An 18,046-nucleotide genomic window follows, 5' to 3' on the forward strand; every position below is an offset into this window, starting at 1 on the left:
GGAGGCACAAGACTGAGGATGTAGGACAGGAAGGATCACTGTCGCTGCCCTTGAGCAGGAAGAGGTGATGGGATCTGGTGCCCAGTGGGAGCTGACTTTAGACAGGGGCTGGGGAGCCTGTCTGTGGGGCCAGGAGGCAGGGAGAGACGTGGCTATGAGGAGGTGGAGTGCTGAGAGTCTGGCTTTTCTCCTCTCTGCTCGAATTTGCTCAGGGAAGTAAGTGAGATCCTCAGCTTGGAGGGAGCATGGGGTTGGGGAGATTGGAGGTTTGAGGAGAGAGGAGACAGTGTGAAATAGTTATCTAGTTGAACTCTCTCTAGGCTTTTACATTTTCCTTTCTATTTTAATGACATTAGTTTAATTGGGATCAATTATGTAGATTTTATGAGGACAGTCTGAGTCATCAGCTTTTGGTCCTCATCAGAAACTTTTGCTATTGCAAATTCCTGTTGACAGCCGTTATTTCCACCGGGTCCCCCTTTACCAGGTCAAATTTTGCAAATGTGAACATTGTCAAGATTTTGTCCTTTTGTCATTTTTTAAATCAATAGCAAATTTTGCTATGAGCACTCTTAGCCATCGTCCTGGTAATTTCTTTCAACCCTACTTTTTACTGGGCTAGTTTTTGCAGTTTTTAGTAGTAGATGTGATCTTTAGTCAGTTTTTAATCTGTAAGACATTTATTTATTTGGCACAGTTTTTGCTATCATGTTTATCATTTGCAGTGACATTAATATGGACTGGATACATTATTAGTATGGGAAGAGCAGAGGACCTGAGTGTTGCTTAGGGCTAAGGTGGCATAGCATTGTTTCTACAATGGCCTAGGAATCTGGCACATGGTAGGTTTCGGTAGATGTTAGCTTCCTTTCTTTTTCCCTCTCAAAAAACTTGGGCTGGAAGGCTGTACTGCTTGGTCGCCACCTTCTAAGCCCAAACAGGGGGCCTACTGAGAATCAAATGGTTTAGTTCTATAGAGCAAAATACTAAAATTAACCATCACTTCTCAAAGTGCTGATTTTATTAAGATGATTACCAGGCAGCGTTATTTATTATGAGGTAAAAGTAAGGGAAAAAAATGTATCAGTCCAAAAAAAAAAATGCATCAGTCCTTGTGAACCCTAAAGAACTGGATAGGTAAGGCATTACTGTAAGGAGCCTTGTAAAGAAAAAAAAAAAAAAAAAAGGAGCCTTGTAAAGAAAGGTAAAGAACACTTCAAACCTTGGGCTGCTTTTATATATACACATGGAACGAAGCAGCTATTTGAGGAAATTAATAGAACTCATTTAAAAAGGGGTAAGAGACATACAAAAGTTTGAGTTATGCAGTGGGTGGAGAGAGGAGCCACAATTCACCACTGAGTAGAACACTGGTGAGATGAGAAAGAAAGAGGTACAGCTTGATTTTACAGAGGAGAAAATGAACTTCCAGCAAGGTTCAGTGCTGGCTTACACCGAGAGGGAGAAGGCGTGCCCATTGTCCCTGTGTAGCTGTGTTCATCCAAGCCTGTTGTTTCCTGCATCACCCATCTAACTGCCCACGACCTTCATTCATAAACATTTTGGAAACAGAAACTTCTGTCTCAGTGGCATCCCTCCTCTGCCTGTGGGCAAATCCACCCTTCATGTGCTCTAGGAAGGCCACCAACAATCTCCTGCTTTGCCAGGGCATCTCCTAAGATCTCCCTCGCTCACGGCCTGTGCCACCCTGGACTCCTTTCTCCTTGAAGACACACCAAGCTCATTCCTTCCTTGGTGTCTTGTGCTAAGCTGTTAGCTCTGCTAAGAATGCTTGTTCCCAACTCCACTTGATTGTTTCTTTTTGTTCAGAGCTCAACCCAAATGTTACCTTAAAGAAACCATCTTTTCTTGACCATCTATAGGTAAAGGAGCCACCAGTCTCTCTCATAATACTTTATTTGCCTTGTTCTTTTAGCACTTTTTGGCACATGACATTCTTATTTGTTATTATTTTTTTATTTATGAGAGAGAGAGAGAGAGGCAGAGACATAGGCAGAGGGAGAAGCAGGCTCCATGCACCGGGAGCCTGACGTGGGATTCGATCCCGGGTCTCCAGGATTGTGCCCTGGGCCAAAGGCAGGCGCCAAACCGCTGCGCCACCCAGGGATCCCGACATTCTTATTTGTTAGAATATTTGTTGACCCCTCACAGAAATCTAAGCTCTTCAAGGGCAAGTCCAATTTGATTAACTCACCACTGTCCTGCATTAGAACAGTACCTGCACCTAGTAGAACCTCAAATATTTGACCGATTAAAAAAGAAAAAAAAAAAAAAAAAAGAAGAAGAAAAAAACCCCAGATCCTAAAACTGGAATATATTTTGATACTTTTATTCCAAAAAAAAATCACAAATCCAATTTCAGGTTAAATAATATTTTACTCTTAAAAAATTAACAAAGGAGGTTTTAAAGTTTAGTTTTATATCTAAAAATGCATTCTTAATTTCCAGATAACTCATGCAAAATCATATGTGGTGATATCCAATAAAAGACTTGTTTTTTGCTTTTTTTTTTAACCAGTAGTACAAATTGGATTATATTTGACTTGAAGCAGTTCCGATCCCCAAGTCCCATTTTGAAAGATTTCTCAAAAGACCTTGAAGCCACAGACAAAGTTTATTTCAAAACATAGTTTAAAATTGCACAAATATAAATACAATTTAGTAATGTGAAAAAGGGAAGGCATGCTTCCAATAATAGTATAAAAATACTACCTTAATCTTGGTACTTTGCAAATATAAGCCAAAGGAATAAATTAAACACATTAATATGATAAGAAGTTATTTTTATGGTAGGAGTTTTATTTCAAAGAGCAATGCAGGGAAATACTAAGATGAAGTGTTAATATCCAACAGAGTTGTGCTATGATACATAATATTTTACTAAGTACACAGTTACATTATCACATAGGATGCCCATAACTTTTATACCCCCACCCCATTGCCATTAATTTGCTATATATAGGTCACTTAATTTGGGTTGGTTTTAATTTAAAAACTCAATGTAAACATTTAAGGTTAAATTTTTTGTTTGTTAATCTATTTCAGCTTAAAAATGAAATCCCAAGATGTTAAACATTATTGAGCATAAAGAAGCAACACAGAAGAATTTATCTCAATATCTTTAGATTAGACTAGATATGTAATATTCATAGATATACAAAATATATAGAAACGTCTTTTCTAAATAGTAAATGCTTGTTATAGTTTGTAAAAAGTCTATTAAATTAATCAGGTTTTTTTTCTTTTCAACCAATGTAAACAAACCTGGGCAATGAAAGTTGAAGAGGGTTTGAGTGAGGTGATATGGGAGAAATTGAAAGGATGTCGGTAAAAATTTAGCTTTGCTTTATTTCCTTTAGCTACTGGCAACATATTTAATCACGAACATTTCTTACATTGCACAATTCTTTTATGGTATCTATGCAAAATTTTTATGTCTCAGTGAAAATGCCAAACTACCCAGTTGAGTGTGTTTGTAATCTCTTACCATTTTTTTTTTTCTGGTCATACAATTTGCCCTCTCCAAGAAATTGAAAGATAATAAAAAAGACACACATTTTATTGTTGAGCAACAAACTTTTTGCTGTTCTTTTTTTCATCTTAGTGTTTTTTGAGTGCAGGTTTCTAAAAGTGTCCCAATGAGCCTGGCAAGGGTTTTGCTACCACACTCTGCTCATTCCCATTGCAAGTTGGTTTTTTCCTGTAGAGAAGGTCCTGAGAAAACAGTTCTGGGATTGGGGTCCTGTCTCTAGAGTGCATTATTTTGGTATTTCTGCAGAGGTTGCTGGTAGCAGAAACCTTATTCAAAGCGAAATACTACATGAGAGTTTATTAAATCTCACACTTTAATTTTCTGGGTTTTCTCCTCTTAACTGCTTAATGACTCCACACGAGAATCTTTGCTGTGTGTTTGAAGATTTCTGTCTTTGAGCTTATATGTATGTGTTTGGGGGTATATGAGATGGTGACAAAGCTGTTACTAACAGAAGACACCCCTCCTCCCACTTCGTCTTACTGAGTTTTGCTCCATCCGATTCTGGTCTTCTTGCCATATATTGTCATAAAGCAAGGGTTACAGAAAAAAGGAGTGAGAGGACTTCCAAGTTGCTTCTGAGTGACCATGTAATCACCTCATCACCCCTGAATTTCCATGTTTTTAGACAGATCAACCAAGTCCAGTTTCTTAAGGGAGGTGGGCCCAAGTAGCTTACTTATATCATACCATGTGGAGGACGATGGTGTGACACCCCACACACTCACGATGTAACATTTGTGGAAATTAAGTCCGCTTGTCCTTTGCCTTATGATGGTTTTCATGTGCCTGGCATTACCCCAACCTCCCTACCTTATTTAGAATGTCAGTATTTCTAACTTATTCCTGAATTTTAGAAAATGTTTGAAATGCACTATTCAGAATTAGAACCCAAAACTGTGCAGAGGCAATCAACACAAGTTTGTTTAGTAGCATTCAGACATATAGACTTTGAGTTTTGGATCTGTTGTGCCTCAACTGGTTTTTATAAATCGTTTAGATGTCTAAGTACCAGGATTTCTCGGTAGATCCATTTGGCACTGGCTGCAACTCTGCATAAGCCAGACGTGGGAATATCTGTAAAGTTAAGTGTGATAGCATGAAAACAATCTCGAGGGTTAAGATATTGAAAGCAAATAGTCAACTTTAACACAAAGTTCATGAAAATGTTTCCTTGCTCAGAAACAAGGAAAAAACAAGCTAACCTATGAGACTTAATCATGCACTGGGTAAATTTACATTCAGTAAAGTTTATCTTGCATGCTTTGGTTAATATTTGAGTAGGCAGATTTGCAAGTACTAATGCATGCATTATTTTGTACCTGAGGTTATATGTTTTATTTTTTAAAAATTGCCTTTTTACAAACCTTATGCCAGAGTTCATCTATGAACACTCTTTAAAAAAATATATATATATGTCTACTTCTTAGTTCAAAACAGTTTAATTTCAACCAGTTCTATAAATACTGAGATGACAGGGAAACTGTGCAGCAAAACCTGGAGAGGGAAGGTATGTGAAATTATTTTACAAGGTTGAAATCATGTATGCATGTTCAGTAATTTCTAAAATATGAGGCCTCAAAGAGATGGCACATGGATCAAGCCTTCAGAATACCCTGATTCTAAAATGATTTTAGAATTATTTCAAGGTATAAAACAATAGCAACAACTAACTGAAAGTGCAGGCCCATCCTGTGGAACTAATTCAAGGGCAGATGAGGAAGGGGCACAAAATGACTATCTTTGATTTTTCTCTGTTCCCAAAGGGCTCATGGATAAAGTTTATGGGACAGAGTTTAGGAGCTCCTGTTATATGTGGGACTAGCTATCGTTGGGTTCAAGTCTCGCTTGTATAGCAAGAATATTCTAGAAAGATACGCCTAGTTTGGGCATCTTGACATGGACCCAAGATTCAATGTAATAGTTTTCTCTAAAGTAAAGAAGAAGAGTGGCATAAAACTCTGAAGGTGAGTGTGTCCTGAACATTCCAGCCCAGTTAAGTAACCCTAGTTTGCCATTCTAGTTGAAATGCAGATTGGCTGAGAAAGCACAGCTCTTAGTTTTCTGGTAAAGTTTCCTGGTGGACAAGATCTGCCTTCCTTGCAGGGAGTCATGGGGAATGATCTTAAGAGAATGCAAAGGGAATGATGACTCCGTATGATTGGCCCAGTAAGGGGGTACTTTACTCCTTCTTCTTTTCTTTGGCCCTCCACCTCCTTCCCACTGTTAAGGTACAGCAGCAAGAATAAATAGCCCAGGAGACATAGCTATAACTTATTTTGAAATTCAGCAATGATCCCGGGCTTTCTCTGCATTTTCAACCAATCTGCTAGTAAAATCAGTTCTTGAAAGATACATCTGAGCAACTGGATGGTCATTCTAGTAAAACAGCATCCTCTAAGAGAGCTTAGGCTTGCTTACTTACTCAGTAATCCCCCCCCCCAAAAAAAAAGAAAGAAAGAAAGAAAGAAAGAAAGAGAAAGAGAAAAAGAAAAAGAAAAAGAAAAAGAAAAAGAAAAAGAAAAAGAAAAAGAAAGAAAGAAAAACTCCAAGCCTTCCCAGGGTGCCTCAGAAAGGAACCAAGGACACCCTGTTCTTTGAAATGGAAAAAGTAATTTAAATGACAATTTTATACCACTGGAGTTAGAACACCAAAAAACAGTTCTGCCTTAAAAGAATGTGTATATACTTTAAAAATGTATATAATAAAGACTGTTCTGTAATCTTACTAAGCTTTGGTGGTGCTCTGATTTCTATAAACTTTCCCTTGTTTTTTAGTAACTGTTTTTACTTAATTTTATTTAAAAATATTGTTGAAAAACATCGTGGACAATAATTCTGCACTTCCTGATAGGCAACCGACTATGAAAATCTTGGTCCTGATGGACACTGGACATACTGGGGAAAGCCCTACTGAATGTTCTGGAAATTATCAAATTATGATGGGAATGGAAAATTGTCTACTCTCCTCTGAAAGTATTGTATTCTGACAGCAATATAAAACTGGGGCTGCAAAACTTGTCACTACTTAGCAACAATCGAATTAAATCAACGTTTCCTGCATTTACCCTGCTGTCAGGCTTTAGACTGTTAACTCATGCCAGCAAAGCTAAGAAAACAGCTTGTTATTATTGCAAATTCAGTTAGTGTTGAAAGTCTAGAACAGCATCATAAACAGAAACCTGTGAGGTTTGCTTTGAATCCTGTGTTCAGAGGCTCCTACTGGACTATGATGGATGCAGATCAGCTGGCCAGCCAGTAAATGCACAGAAGTTGGGAGGAGGAACATGCAGAGAATGGAAGCTATTGGGGCAGGCAGCTGCCATTAACTTGAAGGCTGGCCCCAAGAGTCCTTCCTAGATTGAATTCTAGGATTCTGAAATTCTAAAGAATAGTTTTGAAACTATTATTGAGCTTTATTTGCTTCTAAGACTGGAAGGAAGTAAGCAAAGCCTGGGTTGTCACTACTGCCCAACAGTGAATGCCTTAATGCCTCTGCCTCCTGTGGTCCAGTTGGGGGCCCCACCTTTGCCCAAGTGAGCTGTGACAATGAAGCTGAAAGCCTGGCACACTATTGGGCCCTCAACTCTTTGTCCTTATAAACCTTATAAACTCTCTCTTTGTAACGTACATAAACCTCAAGGGCTGTGGTTTCGTGTTTCCTCGAGCCCCTTCCCACCCATGGGACTCCCAAGGTAACCGAGGAGAGGATTTCTACCACACATTTCCCCCTCAGGAGAAGCTAACTCCCCAGTCAATTAAACTGTCTTGACTCAAATGCTGTTTGCTTGGTAACTATAATCATGAGAGTTACCAGCTATGACTAACCGGAGAATGTGAAGAAAAAGTTGGGATCAGATTGCTCTGGGGAAGATTCTGGAGGAAGGAAAGAGAAAAGAGAAGAATGGGACGACTTACTAGGGCAAATTGCTAGAATTGGATATTGGTGATATTATATTTTGATTAGTATTTTGCAAACAATTTTTCTAATTCCTTAAAAAAGGATGTCATTCCAATTAATCCCCAAGAGGCACGACACATCCTGAAGAAGTGAGCAGAATGCAATCAATTAAACACCACTACCAACAGAAAATTCCTGATACTTGATAAATATTCAAAATGAGAGCCAAATGGGCATGCATCTTTCATATTAAACCTCTAACATTCAGTGAGTTTCAGCTAGAAAATATTGATCTTCTATCACTTAGAATGCAAAAGAGTGAGCAGAGCAGATTATTATGGAACTAAGAAAACAATTTTTAGGAAAAAATGTCTTTATCACTCTACGAAATACTATTTAAAATATTAATGGTTTAAAGGGAATATTGGTGTGCAGGGCAGTTAGAAAGCAAGTAAAATATAACACTTAAGCAAGTTAATGTTAAATCTATAGAAATCACGTTATCATCAAAATTCTTCCCTGCAGAGAATGCATGACGGGACGGTACGTTTTCTCTTGCTTAAGTTTATACAGTCCCAGAAAGCATGTGAGCAAGATCTGTGTTTGACATATTTACTACACTCTATGTCATACCTGCTTTGAGAAAAACTCCTTCAAAACTTTACACTATGAAAAACTATTTTCATGAATTTTTATTTGGTCCACGGATCTAACAAGGCTGAGTTCTCAAATCTTTCACCCTTAAGTTAAAAATTGGAGCAACAAAACAAAACTCCAGCAAGGCATAAATAAGATATTAAAGTGCATATATACAGTCCCAGAAAAGTTTTGATTGGGAACAGCAAAAATTTCTAGTGCAAAAAACTGCTTTTGCCAGCAAAGCTCCCTCTCTGGAATCGAAGGGCTACAGTAAAAGTTAAAATTGGAACAGGTTTAAGCAATGCCTCTTTAGTCAGGAGTTAATGTATGTGCATGCACCTTGGCCCAGACTATGTCATAAAAGGGGAATTGCAGGGATAGTTCAGAAACAGTCAAATTCCCTGATCAGAGGCAGTGCTTTCTCCAGGTGTCCCATGAGCAAGTTCCTTAGATGTGTATCAGCTGCAAGTGGGGACAAGACCCCCAGAGGACATGTTTTGAATATGCTTGCAGCTCACAGTTACTTTATCTTGGTTTGTCTTTGTGTCTCTCAGGTCTTCTTTCGAGCCCAACCTTGACTCTATATACAACATTTTGTGCTTTTGAATCTGAACGGAGCCTGGGCATTGTCCATAGGAATTCCCTTGTGTTCTATCACCATGGCCTTTTGGACATCTGGTTTATCCTTTTTGGAATTCGTAATAAAATAGTTTTGCCTTTCTCAGTACAATTACATAGACAAGGATTTATATTTTTAATTTTTTTTTCCTTTTCCTTCAAGGATCCAAGTTGAAGGCTCGTAGGAGGACATCCAGGTCACCGAGATTAGCCGCCTGGAAGAGTTCCGGTTGGTCCATCAGAGAAAGTGCGATTCTGAGGGCAGCCCAGATATTCCCAGAGATTGCAGGATGAGGGACTTGCTGTTGATTCCTGCTCTTCCTTTGCAAACTGAGGGCAGTGAGAAAATTGCTGACCGCTTCTCTAAGAGGGTAGAAAAACAGACATTTAAAATGCAACTTCCAGAGTTAGCAACTTAAAACAAATTTCAGAGTTAGCAACTTAAAACAAAAATGGATTAACTTCTCTTAGTCCCAAACCCTAAATCACCTCTCTGTGGTGTTTTAGAGAATCAGAACGTTGTTCATCAGATTATTCTCTCCTTATTCTTTTGTGAAAAATCATTGTTCAGTATAGTGAAACCAGAGAGAAAAAGGAAAGCAAATTTTATTTTAGGACTGTCATGTGGGACAGAAAGAGTAATAGTGAAGCCATTGCTAACTATTAATGCATTTGCTTTTCTCCACTTTTAGGGATAATTTAAAGACTTAATCCATTTGCAAATGTGATTTATATCACTAGGGTTGAAGAAGAAGCATCTGGCCCTACTCAGAAAGAAAGTGGTTTAACTTTTCCTATTAGTGATAGAAATATGGGAGGTAGTGGGGTGGGTGGGACTGAGTTGATTTGTTATCAGAGCATCTGGGCTTGAATCCTGATCATTTAGCCTGAGGCAAATTTCTTATCCTTCCAAGACTCAGTTTCCCCAGCTGTGTAATAGGGAGAATAGAAGTCATTTTAAAACCTTGTTGTGTGAGATGCAATTGGATCAATTTATGTGAAAACTCTTACTAAGTTAGATCAATAATTCTCCAAGTATAGTCTGGGGAACTCTGGAGGTCAGTGAAGTGAAAATTATTTCTCCAATAATCCTGAGATGTTATTTTTACCTTACTTTGATTTTATCATTAATGTACAATGAAATTTTCCAGTGATTGCACGATGTGTGAAATCCCAATATATTGAATGCAGAGGCAGATATGAAAATCTGTCTCTATTAAGCAAGATATTTAAAAAATCGGCAAAATTGTAAAACGATGCCACTCTTTTCACCAAGCACATTTTTGTTTGGGGGGAAATAAATATTTTTCATAGAATAGATAATGCTAACATGTAGTTAATTATTATGTTTAAATGAATCTTTTAAATTTTTCTCAATTTAACATCTAGTATGGTAAATATTGATGGCCATAACCCACATAAAAGCCCGTGGAGGTCCTCAATAATTGTTGAAAGCATAAAGGGGTCCTGAGAACACAAAGTCTGTGACTCGCTGAATCAGATGCTGTCCACAGGTCTTCCGGCTCTTCCTGGCCACACCTGCTCTCTTGCTTGTGTGTCATGTGTGCCCGCTGGCTCTGCCCTCTCAGGACCCCTGTCACTGGAAGTATGGGTTCTATATCTGACAAATTGGTCTTTCTTTGCTAAGAGTTATAATACTGCTTTAATTTGCATCTGCTTCGTTCTTCTTAAAAGCTTTTCCCACATTTGATCCCACTTAATCCTGCAAGGTAGTCATTATCAAGTATCTGGTAAGAAGCTTTAAAGTGAAGCTGAACTTCTGAGTCCAATGCCCATCGTCCAGGTATTTGTTCATCTGTATTGTTAGATCCGCCTGGAAATAAAGGGCAATTGGGAAATGGTTGCACTGTGCATGATGACCTGGTTAATGGAAGGGAGTAGGGTTCTAATTGTCCTCTCTTCTGGATGTTTAGTAATTGAGCAAGAGAAGAGGGTTTATAAGCAGATGCACATGTGGAGTTTACTTTGGAGGCCCTTTGTGGCTTCTTTGTCACAGGGTGGCAGCTCAAATGACAATGACTCCATTTCCTCTCATCATCCTAGGCCTGTGAGAACTCTGGGGGAGGAAGATCTTGGAATCTGCACGTGCACAGGCTGCTCCTAGCTCCCAAGCACGTGGCAATGGTCTCTGAGGGACACGGAGAGAAACAGAATAGTCTAACATGCTAGCATGAGGTTTTCCCATGAAGATAGTCTAAACTTGTTCTTCAACTTGGGAACACAGAGTCCTTTCTGGGTGCTCAGAAGATTGTACATGTATATGTGTGAATAGTTTTCAAATGTTTCACACATATGTGTATGAATAAGCTTTTCGTGTATGACTTGATTAATAAAGTGCATTCATGTAAAATCATTCCTCATTTTATGGTATCTTTCCCTCCTTATATTAATACTAAAAAATTACCATCACAGGAGATTTGATCTGTGTTTTCATTAAAAAGAGGTCCTCACTTTTTTTAAAATTTATTTTTTATTTTTTAAAGACTTCTTAATTTGAGAGAGCAAGGTGAGAGGTGTGCAGGGGCAGAGAGAGGGAAAGAGAGTCTTAAGCAGACTCCATACTGAGCATGGAGCCCTACACGAGGCTCCATCTTAGGACCCTGAGAGCATCACCTAGCCAAAACCAAGAGTCAGATGCTTAACTGACTGCACCACTCAGGTGCCCCATGAGGCCCTCATTTTTCAAAAGGTTAAGATTCTTTACCTAAATCCTACTCTGGAGCTCCTACTGACAGAGGAGTAGCATCTTATGCCACACCCAGGTTTCATACTAACAATTTACTCTCCTTATTTCAATTATACAGGACTGGGAAAGGGCTTGCCTTTGACTCTATATAGAAAATGTGCAATGACAAAAGGGTTATAGCTCTGTACACAGACAATCTATAGTTCTTAAGGGAGATGTCCCAAGACTGGTGGTTATGGGAGTATATGGACCAGCTCATGGCTTTTTTCCAAGTCACATCTCTGTTGAGGGTTATTATTTCCTAACTATCCACTTAAACCTTGAGTTAAACTTATTTTCAGAATTACATCTCATTCAAGAGTCTTTTTTCCTCAGGGGAAAAAAATACAAAATATTTAGTACTTAACAAGATTTTCCACATCTGGATGAAAATAAAAGAGCCACAAATCTTAGCCGAGTGATCCTGGAGTCCTGGGATCGAGTCCCATGTCTGGCTCCCTGCATGGAGCCTGCTTCTCCCTTTGCCTGTGTCTCTGCCTCTCATTCTTTCTCTCTCTCTCTCTCTGTCTTTCATGAATAAAGAAATAAAATCTTAAAAAAAAATCTTAGCCAAGATGTTTTGAAACTTTGAAGTAGTCATTTGTTCAAGGTTGCCAGATTTACCAAGTAAGAATACAGATACACAGTTGAATTTGAATATCAGATAAACAGTTAATTATTTTTAGTATGAGCATGTCCCATGCAATATTTGGGAAATACTTATTCTAAAAATGTATTTGCTCTTTATCTGAAATTAAAATTTAACCGGACATTTTATTTGGCAACTCTAAAATTGACTTGCTCCTGTTCAGGTGACTTTCTGTTTAAGGATTAAACATTCTCCCTCAGTAGATTTTCCCATTTCCACCTACAGAGACCTTCACGGCCTCTTGCAAACGGTTGCCCTAGTGAGTCTTACACCTGTGAATGTCAAGAAAGTATTTTATTGGCCTCTCAAGTATTGCTTTATACACTGTAATGAGAAGTCACAGGTAAGAAAAACTCATCTAGAAGCTTTCTAAAAGCCTCCTTTAATTGTGTTTAATATGTTTCCATGTATATACATATTTATTTCCATCTCTCCTGTTCCAAACATAGGAATTACAGTATCTCATAAAATATACATACACAATAGAGAAAATAAATGACTAATGAAGATAAATTCAGGTTAGGAAAATCAGACCAGACCAGGAATGAACTTAGTATACAAAGCAGACATTGTCAGGCCTTGGCCAGCTGATGTGTGAGGAGGCTGCACAGGCTCCCCTGTGGCCCTTTGGGTGGCTGGTGCAAAGTGAGTCTCTGCAGCGGCTCCCTTCACAATGTCCATAAAATAAAGCAAACCAGTTGCTCTGGAGTCACTCAGCTATTCCTGGTTTTAACCTGAGCAAGGTCCTCTTAGAGGACTGGAGTAATCTAGTGAACAATGCTCTTTCTAAGACTCTCTAAGTATAAATGAAGCAATCAGCTTCTGAAACCTCAATATTTGCCAATGGCACAATCCCCAAATGCAATTCAAAAACAGTAGTTCTTCGGATGTCAAAAGGATGCACCCCGGGTATGTAGCTCTCTGATGACTTATCTGAATAATAATAATAAGGATACTGAAGATGACAGCAATGATCATAATCATAATAACAAATACCAACTATGGCTCCATGCTTAGGCAATTTACATTTAATCTGCACAAGGATCCTGTAGGTTAAATATTATTTTACTACTTTTTTTTAAAGCATGTTGAAGAAATTGAGGCTCAAAGTTATGAGCCCAGTGTCACAAAACCAGTAAATGGCAGAGCTGTGATTTGAAGCTTTTCTGATTCTAAAAACCTGGCTCTTTTTGAGAATGAGAAAGGGTTTATGTTTTTTTATGGGATTTAAAACCAACAGTTTTCTTTCTTCCAATTGTGAAAGTAATACCTATTTATTTAGAAAGCATGAAAAGTAGAAAAAGAAAGAAAAATGACCTATACTTACTTTTTTTAAAAAAGATTTTATTTATTTATGTGAGATAGAGAGTGCACACAGTGGGGGAGAAGTAGACTCCTCCCTGAACAGGGAGATTGATGTGGGGGCTTGATCCCAGGACCCTGAGATCACTACCTGAGCTGAAGACAAATGCTGAATGAATTGAGCCACCCAGGTGCTCCTTACTTATATGTTCATTACCCAAAAGAAATAAAGGTCATTTAGGGATTCAGTTGGTGAGGAAAAAGGATATAGGTTATAGACTGGATGATGAGGGATAAGAGAACAAGAAAGACATTTTAAGCCATAAACCCACCATTTAAAATTTTTTTAAAGAAAAAAATTTTTTCTTTAAAATATTTTAACTAACCTTATTGGCAAAGTAGTTTGAAACAACCTGGATTTTTGGTTGTGCTTTGCCCAAAACTGGCCCTAGACCTTCTTAAGTCATTTTGCTGAGTCTTCCTGCCCCCACCCCTCAAGGTTCCCTTTTTCTTTACCTGGGAAATGAACTGTTCAAGTTTCTCAAAGAGTTGCCCTTGGAGGCATTAATACTTGCACCAACCCAGGCTGCCTGAATGGAAGTCTCTGGGGGAGGGGCCTGGGAATCTGCATTTCACAAGATGCCTTTGTGTTTGCTGTTCTGCAAAGACTGAGAAACACTGAAGCAAATTGTTCCTGCTTCAACAGGCCTCCGGATGCAAAGGTTCAAATGTACCCTTAATAAGAGGAGGAGGGCTACTCCTATAAAAGGAGGTATTTTCACTGGGGAAACAATCTTTCAGGTTGTTTATCCCACCTGAGCCCTGAGAGTGTGGCTCCTGGTCCTCAGCCTACCACCCTACTATACCTGTAGGCACCCAGATTGATGCAACTGATTCCCAGGTTGTATCTGGATCGGATGAAGCCTGGCTGGATCTCCAGGGCTCGTGTGTAGGCCTCCACAGCTTCCTCACTGCGGTCTCCGTTCGCCAACGTTGCCCCGAGACGGTTCCATAAGGAATAGTCCTGATGACAAAATCAGAGCTAAAAACTGGCACGAGCCACAGTGGCAGGGTACTCCCATCTTTCTTGCAAGAAGAAGGATGCTGGCTAAAATTTATCCAGGGCTCACGGATAGGGACCGTGATGGTGGTGAATTACTCAAAAAATGGTATGAATGACTTTGTGAAATGACATTAGTTCAACAAAGAGCAGCTACGTTGGATGCTGTCAGGCAATTCATGTTTCTATTTGAAGTACCTGAGTATTAACAGCCACAGTAGCATATTGTTAATCCCGATCACTTTAAACCATTGGATGCAGGGAAATAAGACGCAGCAGAAATGTGCAGAGTGTAGCCTGTGAGAACTTATTTTTAACAAAGAACCTTAGGGTTTCTTGTTGTGTACTTACCTCTGGCCGAACCGTTAAGGCAGCGTTAAATGCGTCTATTGCTCTATTAAACTCTCCACTCAGGTGGAACAGAACCCCCAGACCTGTCTGTAGGTCTGGATCAATCATATCTCCATTTTGGTGGGCAGCTTCCAGATATAATTCCTTAACTCCTTCCAAAACAGAGCTACAAGGGAAAAAAATTGAGATGTGTATTCCAAATAGTCTGAACATATATTATTTGTTATTATGTCCTCTGTTCCAAGAGAACATTACAGGCTGGAAAAATCTTGCTTAAGAGATCTTCGCTTAATGAGAAGGACTATTCATACTGCATATTAAAAAAAATACCTGCTGATTTTCATGAATTATTTCATTGTACACAGAAACAGACTGTGCTAAGGAAGGTCTTCACAAGGAGAGTTCTATTGACCCTGTGAGTGCCAATGTGGAGAACCTCAGGGCTCCGTGAGGATGAATTTAACGTCATGATTTATTGCTGATAGAAACAAAATCCCTAGAAGAAAGGACTTCCGTTTTTCCTCATACCCAATTCTCAGGCTTTCTAGAGGTTGGCAAATTTTATAATTTATTTTAGGTTAATTATGTGTCCATGGCATTTTGCTTTAAATTATGGTACTTGGATATCTGTGAGTGCCCACAATCTTGATCACATGTCTGTTCGTTGGTTCTGGTCCCAGCATCAATCTTTTCCATCAGATTGCTCTTCTAGCAGTCCTACAACCACACTGGAATTGGTACTGGTGAGGCTTGTTCATTACCCTTATGGTGACTGTGTAAATAGGTGTTTACTGCCGACTGTAATTTAATTAGAAAGATACCTATCAACTGGAGACTTGGACATCCTCCGGGTAAGGCCAGGAGATCCCTTCTTGCTCTTCACAAGATATTTGTACTTTGGGTTTTGCTTAATCCAATTCTTTAGAGCTTCACAGGCATCCTGCTGATGGCCTGTGTTAGTGTAACTCACAGCCAAAGCCATCAAAGCTTTCAGGTTGTTGGGCTGTAATTCTAAGCACCTGCAAGAAGGCATAAATAAATAGGTAAATAAATAAATAGCCAATTTCAGATTATTCCTGAGCCAGGGTCTAACAGTTTTTTAGGAAATTAAAGGTCTTTATTAACTAAATGGTGCAAAAGCATGGCTAAGTTATGTTAAATCTTTGGGCGATACCATATTTATCTATGTGAAAATTGGGACCTAAGTATGTTGGTAAGAAAGTTAAAACGTATCTCGATGAGCGCTAGTTCTGATAATTTAATATATGGCTTTAAAACTATAAAAAAGGTGGCTAATCCTTGCACAAAATTTACTAGAAGTTTATTTCATGAGGAGAGGATAGCATTGTTTTAGCGAAGCTCTGCTATTGATGTATTAAACATATCAGATCCACAAAGCAAACTGACTTGAGGTAAATTTGGATATTCAGAGATGAAAGGCTGTACAATGTTTTATAAAGAAGAGATAAATTCCTGTGTTTCTAGACTACCGATGTGGGTTTATAGAAGGCACAGGTTACAGCTCCTCCTCCTCATGCTATTCCACTGGCCTCTGGCATGAGAATCATCTGGGGATCCGGTAAAATGCAGATTATGTAGTACAGTTGGCCTGTGGTGGGCCTGAGGCTGGGCAGGTCTGACAAGCTCCCAGATGATAATGAAACTGGTAGTCCCTGGAGTAGATTTGGTGTAGCAAACCCTACACTGTACCTACATAGGTGCTGTAGGGAGAGATTATATAGGGATTACATGTTGTAAAGGGAAAGGAGAAGTCGAATCAGTAGAGGTGATTTTTCCAGGGTTTACACGGGGGTTCTAATCAAGTAAAGTGTGATGCTACATCCACCCAAAGTAGTCTAGACTTTTAGTCAGGGGCTTAGTAGTTACACTTGCAGGTCACTGAAGCTATTTTAGGAGATTCTCTATAGACACATGGACCTAAAATTACAGAGATTATTTTGAGTATGTTTTTCCTGAAAACAACTTTCAAGTGTGCAGAAGGCTAGAAAGTTAAGAGGGACTATATATGTAATAAGTCTATTTTATGATCGCTTTTGACATAAACACTTTTGTGCCAATGAAGGTCAACTGATTTGTGGTTGACAAAACACTGCGATTTAGGAATATTATTTGTTCATAAATTCTTGTTTCCTACAGCTTAGTGTAATATGTAGCATCTTAGCACTTCTCCTGGCCAAATTCTTTGTACTTAAGGGTCAAAAGACAAGATAAACAGGAAGGCCATTAACAAGTGTCTACCCCACCCATGATTTTACATTTAGCTTCATCTACCTCTGGAGGGCGACAATAGCAGCTTGTTCATTTTCATTCTCTGCCTGGGTTATCCCGAGGAACTGCCATGCCTACAAAAAACAACTGAGGTCAACATTGCAAGAGGAAGCAGATTCACTCATGTGCTTTAGACCCCTCTATGCAGAATAACCTGTCTCAGATGTGAGAGTCTTGAAAAAGGGAAAAATATCACAAGCATTTCTTTAATCAAAGGCTCTTCAGACATCTGGGTCAAGATCCTTTGCCATTATTGACAGATTCTCAGCATTTAGTCTCCTGTGACCCATGGAAACATTTGAGTATCTGAGATTTCATGATATTGGGTGTCATAAAACCAAGAGATAAATATATAAAATTAGGCATTTATGGGGAAAAGGGATGTAAAATAACCCAAAAATGTAGCTCAAGAGTCTAGACTTTATAAAGTAAGGAATCTCAAGATGTACAAAATAAAATAAGTTTTTATAAATGCAAGTCTAACTATTATTATAGGAGCTAACAGATAATTTAGGAAATAGGGAAGATAAAACAAAATCCTCCACTCTAATGTGTTCACTGCTCTAATATCACTGATGAAAAGTATAAAGCACATAGAAAATGCAATATAATGCATACATAATTTTATAGCCTACACTTATCCTTATGGATTTGAAAGAATTTGGGGAGTACATAACTCTCCTGCCTACAGACATTTTAAAGCAAAACTATATGAAGATACATAGAGTCATCCAGAAGATGTAAAAATTATATTGACTTTTCCCATCCTTAGTTATTGTTACTGATGCCACATAAACCCATAAAAAATACTGATTATCCCCCCCAAGTCTGTGATTCTTCTTAATCTTTTAAATGTACACACAGCAGCCCCTATTTTGGTTTCACTTTCCATACATCTTAGAATGCTTCTTCTCCTTCTTCTTCTTCTTCTTCTTCTT

General features: G+C 38.6%; 1 protein-coding gene across 24 annotated transcripts in view; it reads right to left on the reverse strand.

Annotated features, from left to right (window-relative positions):
* Positions 1–2,616: 2,616 nt before the first annotated feature.
* Positions 2,617–18,046, reverse strand: part of PEX5L (peroxisomal biogenesis factor 5 like) — a 320,427-nt gene continuing 304,997 nt past the window's right edge. For all 24 annotated transcript variants that reach the window (XM_035710233.2, XM_035710230.2, XM_035710239.2 and 21 more), the window contains 5 exons: positions 17,112–17,182; positions 15,641–15,838; positions 14,820–14,985; positions 14,275–14,432; positions 2,617–9,074 (listed from right to left, as the gene is read on the reverse strand). In XM_035710233.2, coding sequence (XP_035566126.1) covers positions 8,870–9,074; positions 14,275–14,432; positions 14,820–14,985; positions 15,641–15,838; positions 17,112–17,182 — 798 coding nt within the window. In that variant the 3' untranslated portion in view covers positions 2,617–8,869. The remainder of the gene's footprint in view (positions 9,075–14,274; positions 14,433–14,819; positions 14,986–15,640; positions 15,839–17,111; positions 17,183–18,046) is intronic.

Source organism: Canis lupus, chromosome 34, assembly GCF_003254725.2.
Source record: "Canis lupus dingo isolate Sandy chromosome 34, ASM325472v2, whole genome shotgun sequence".
NCBI lineage: Eukaryota > Metazoa > Chordata > Mammalia > Carnivora > Canidae > Canis > Canis lupus.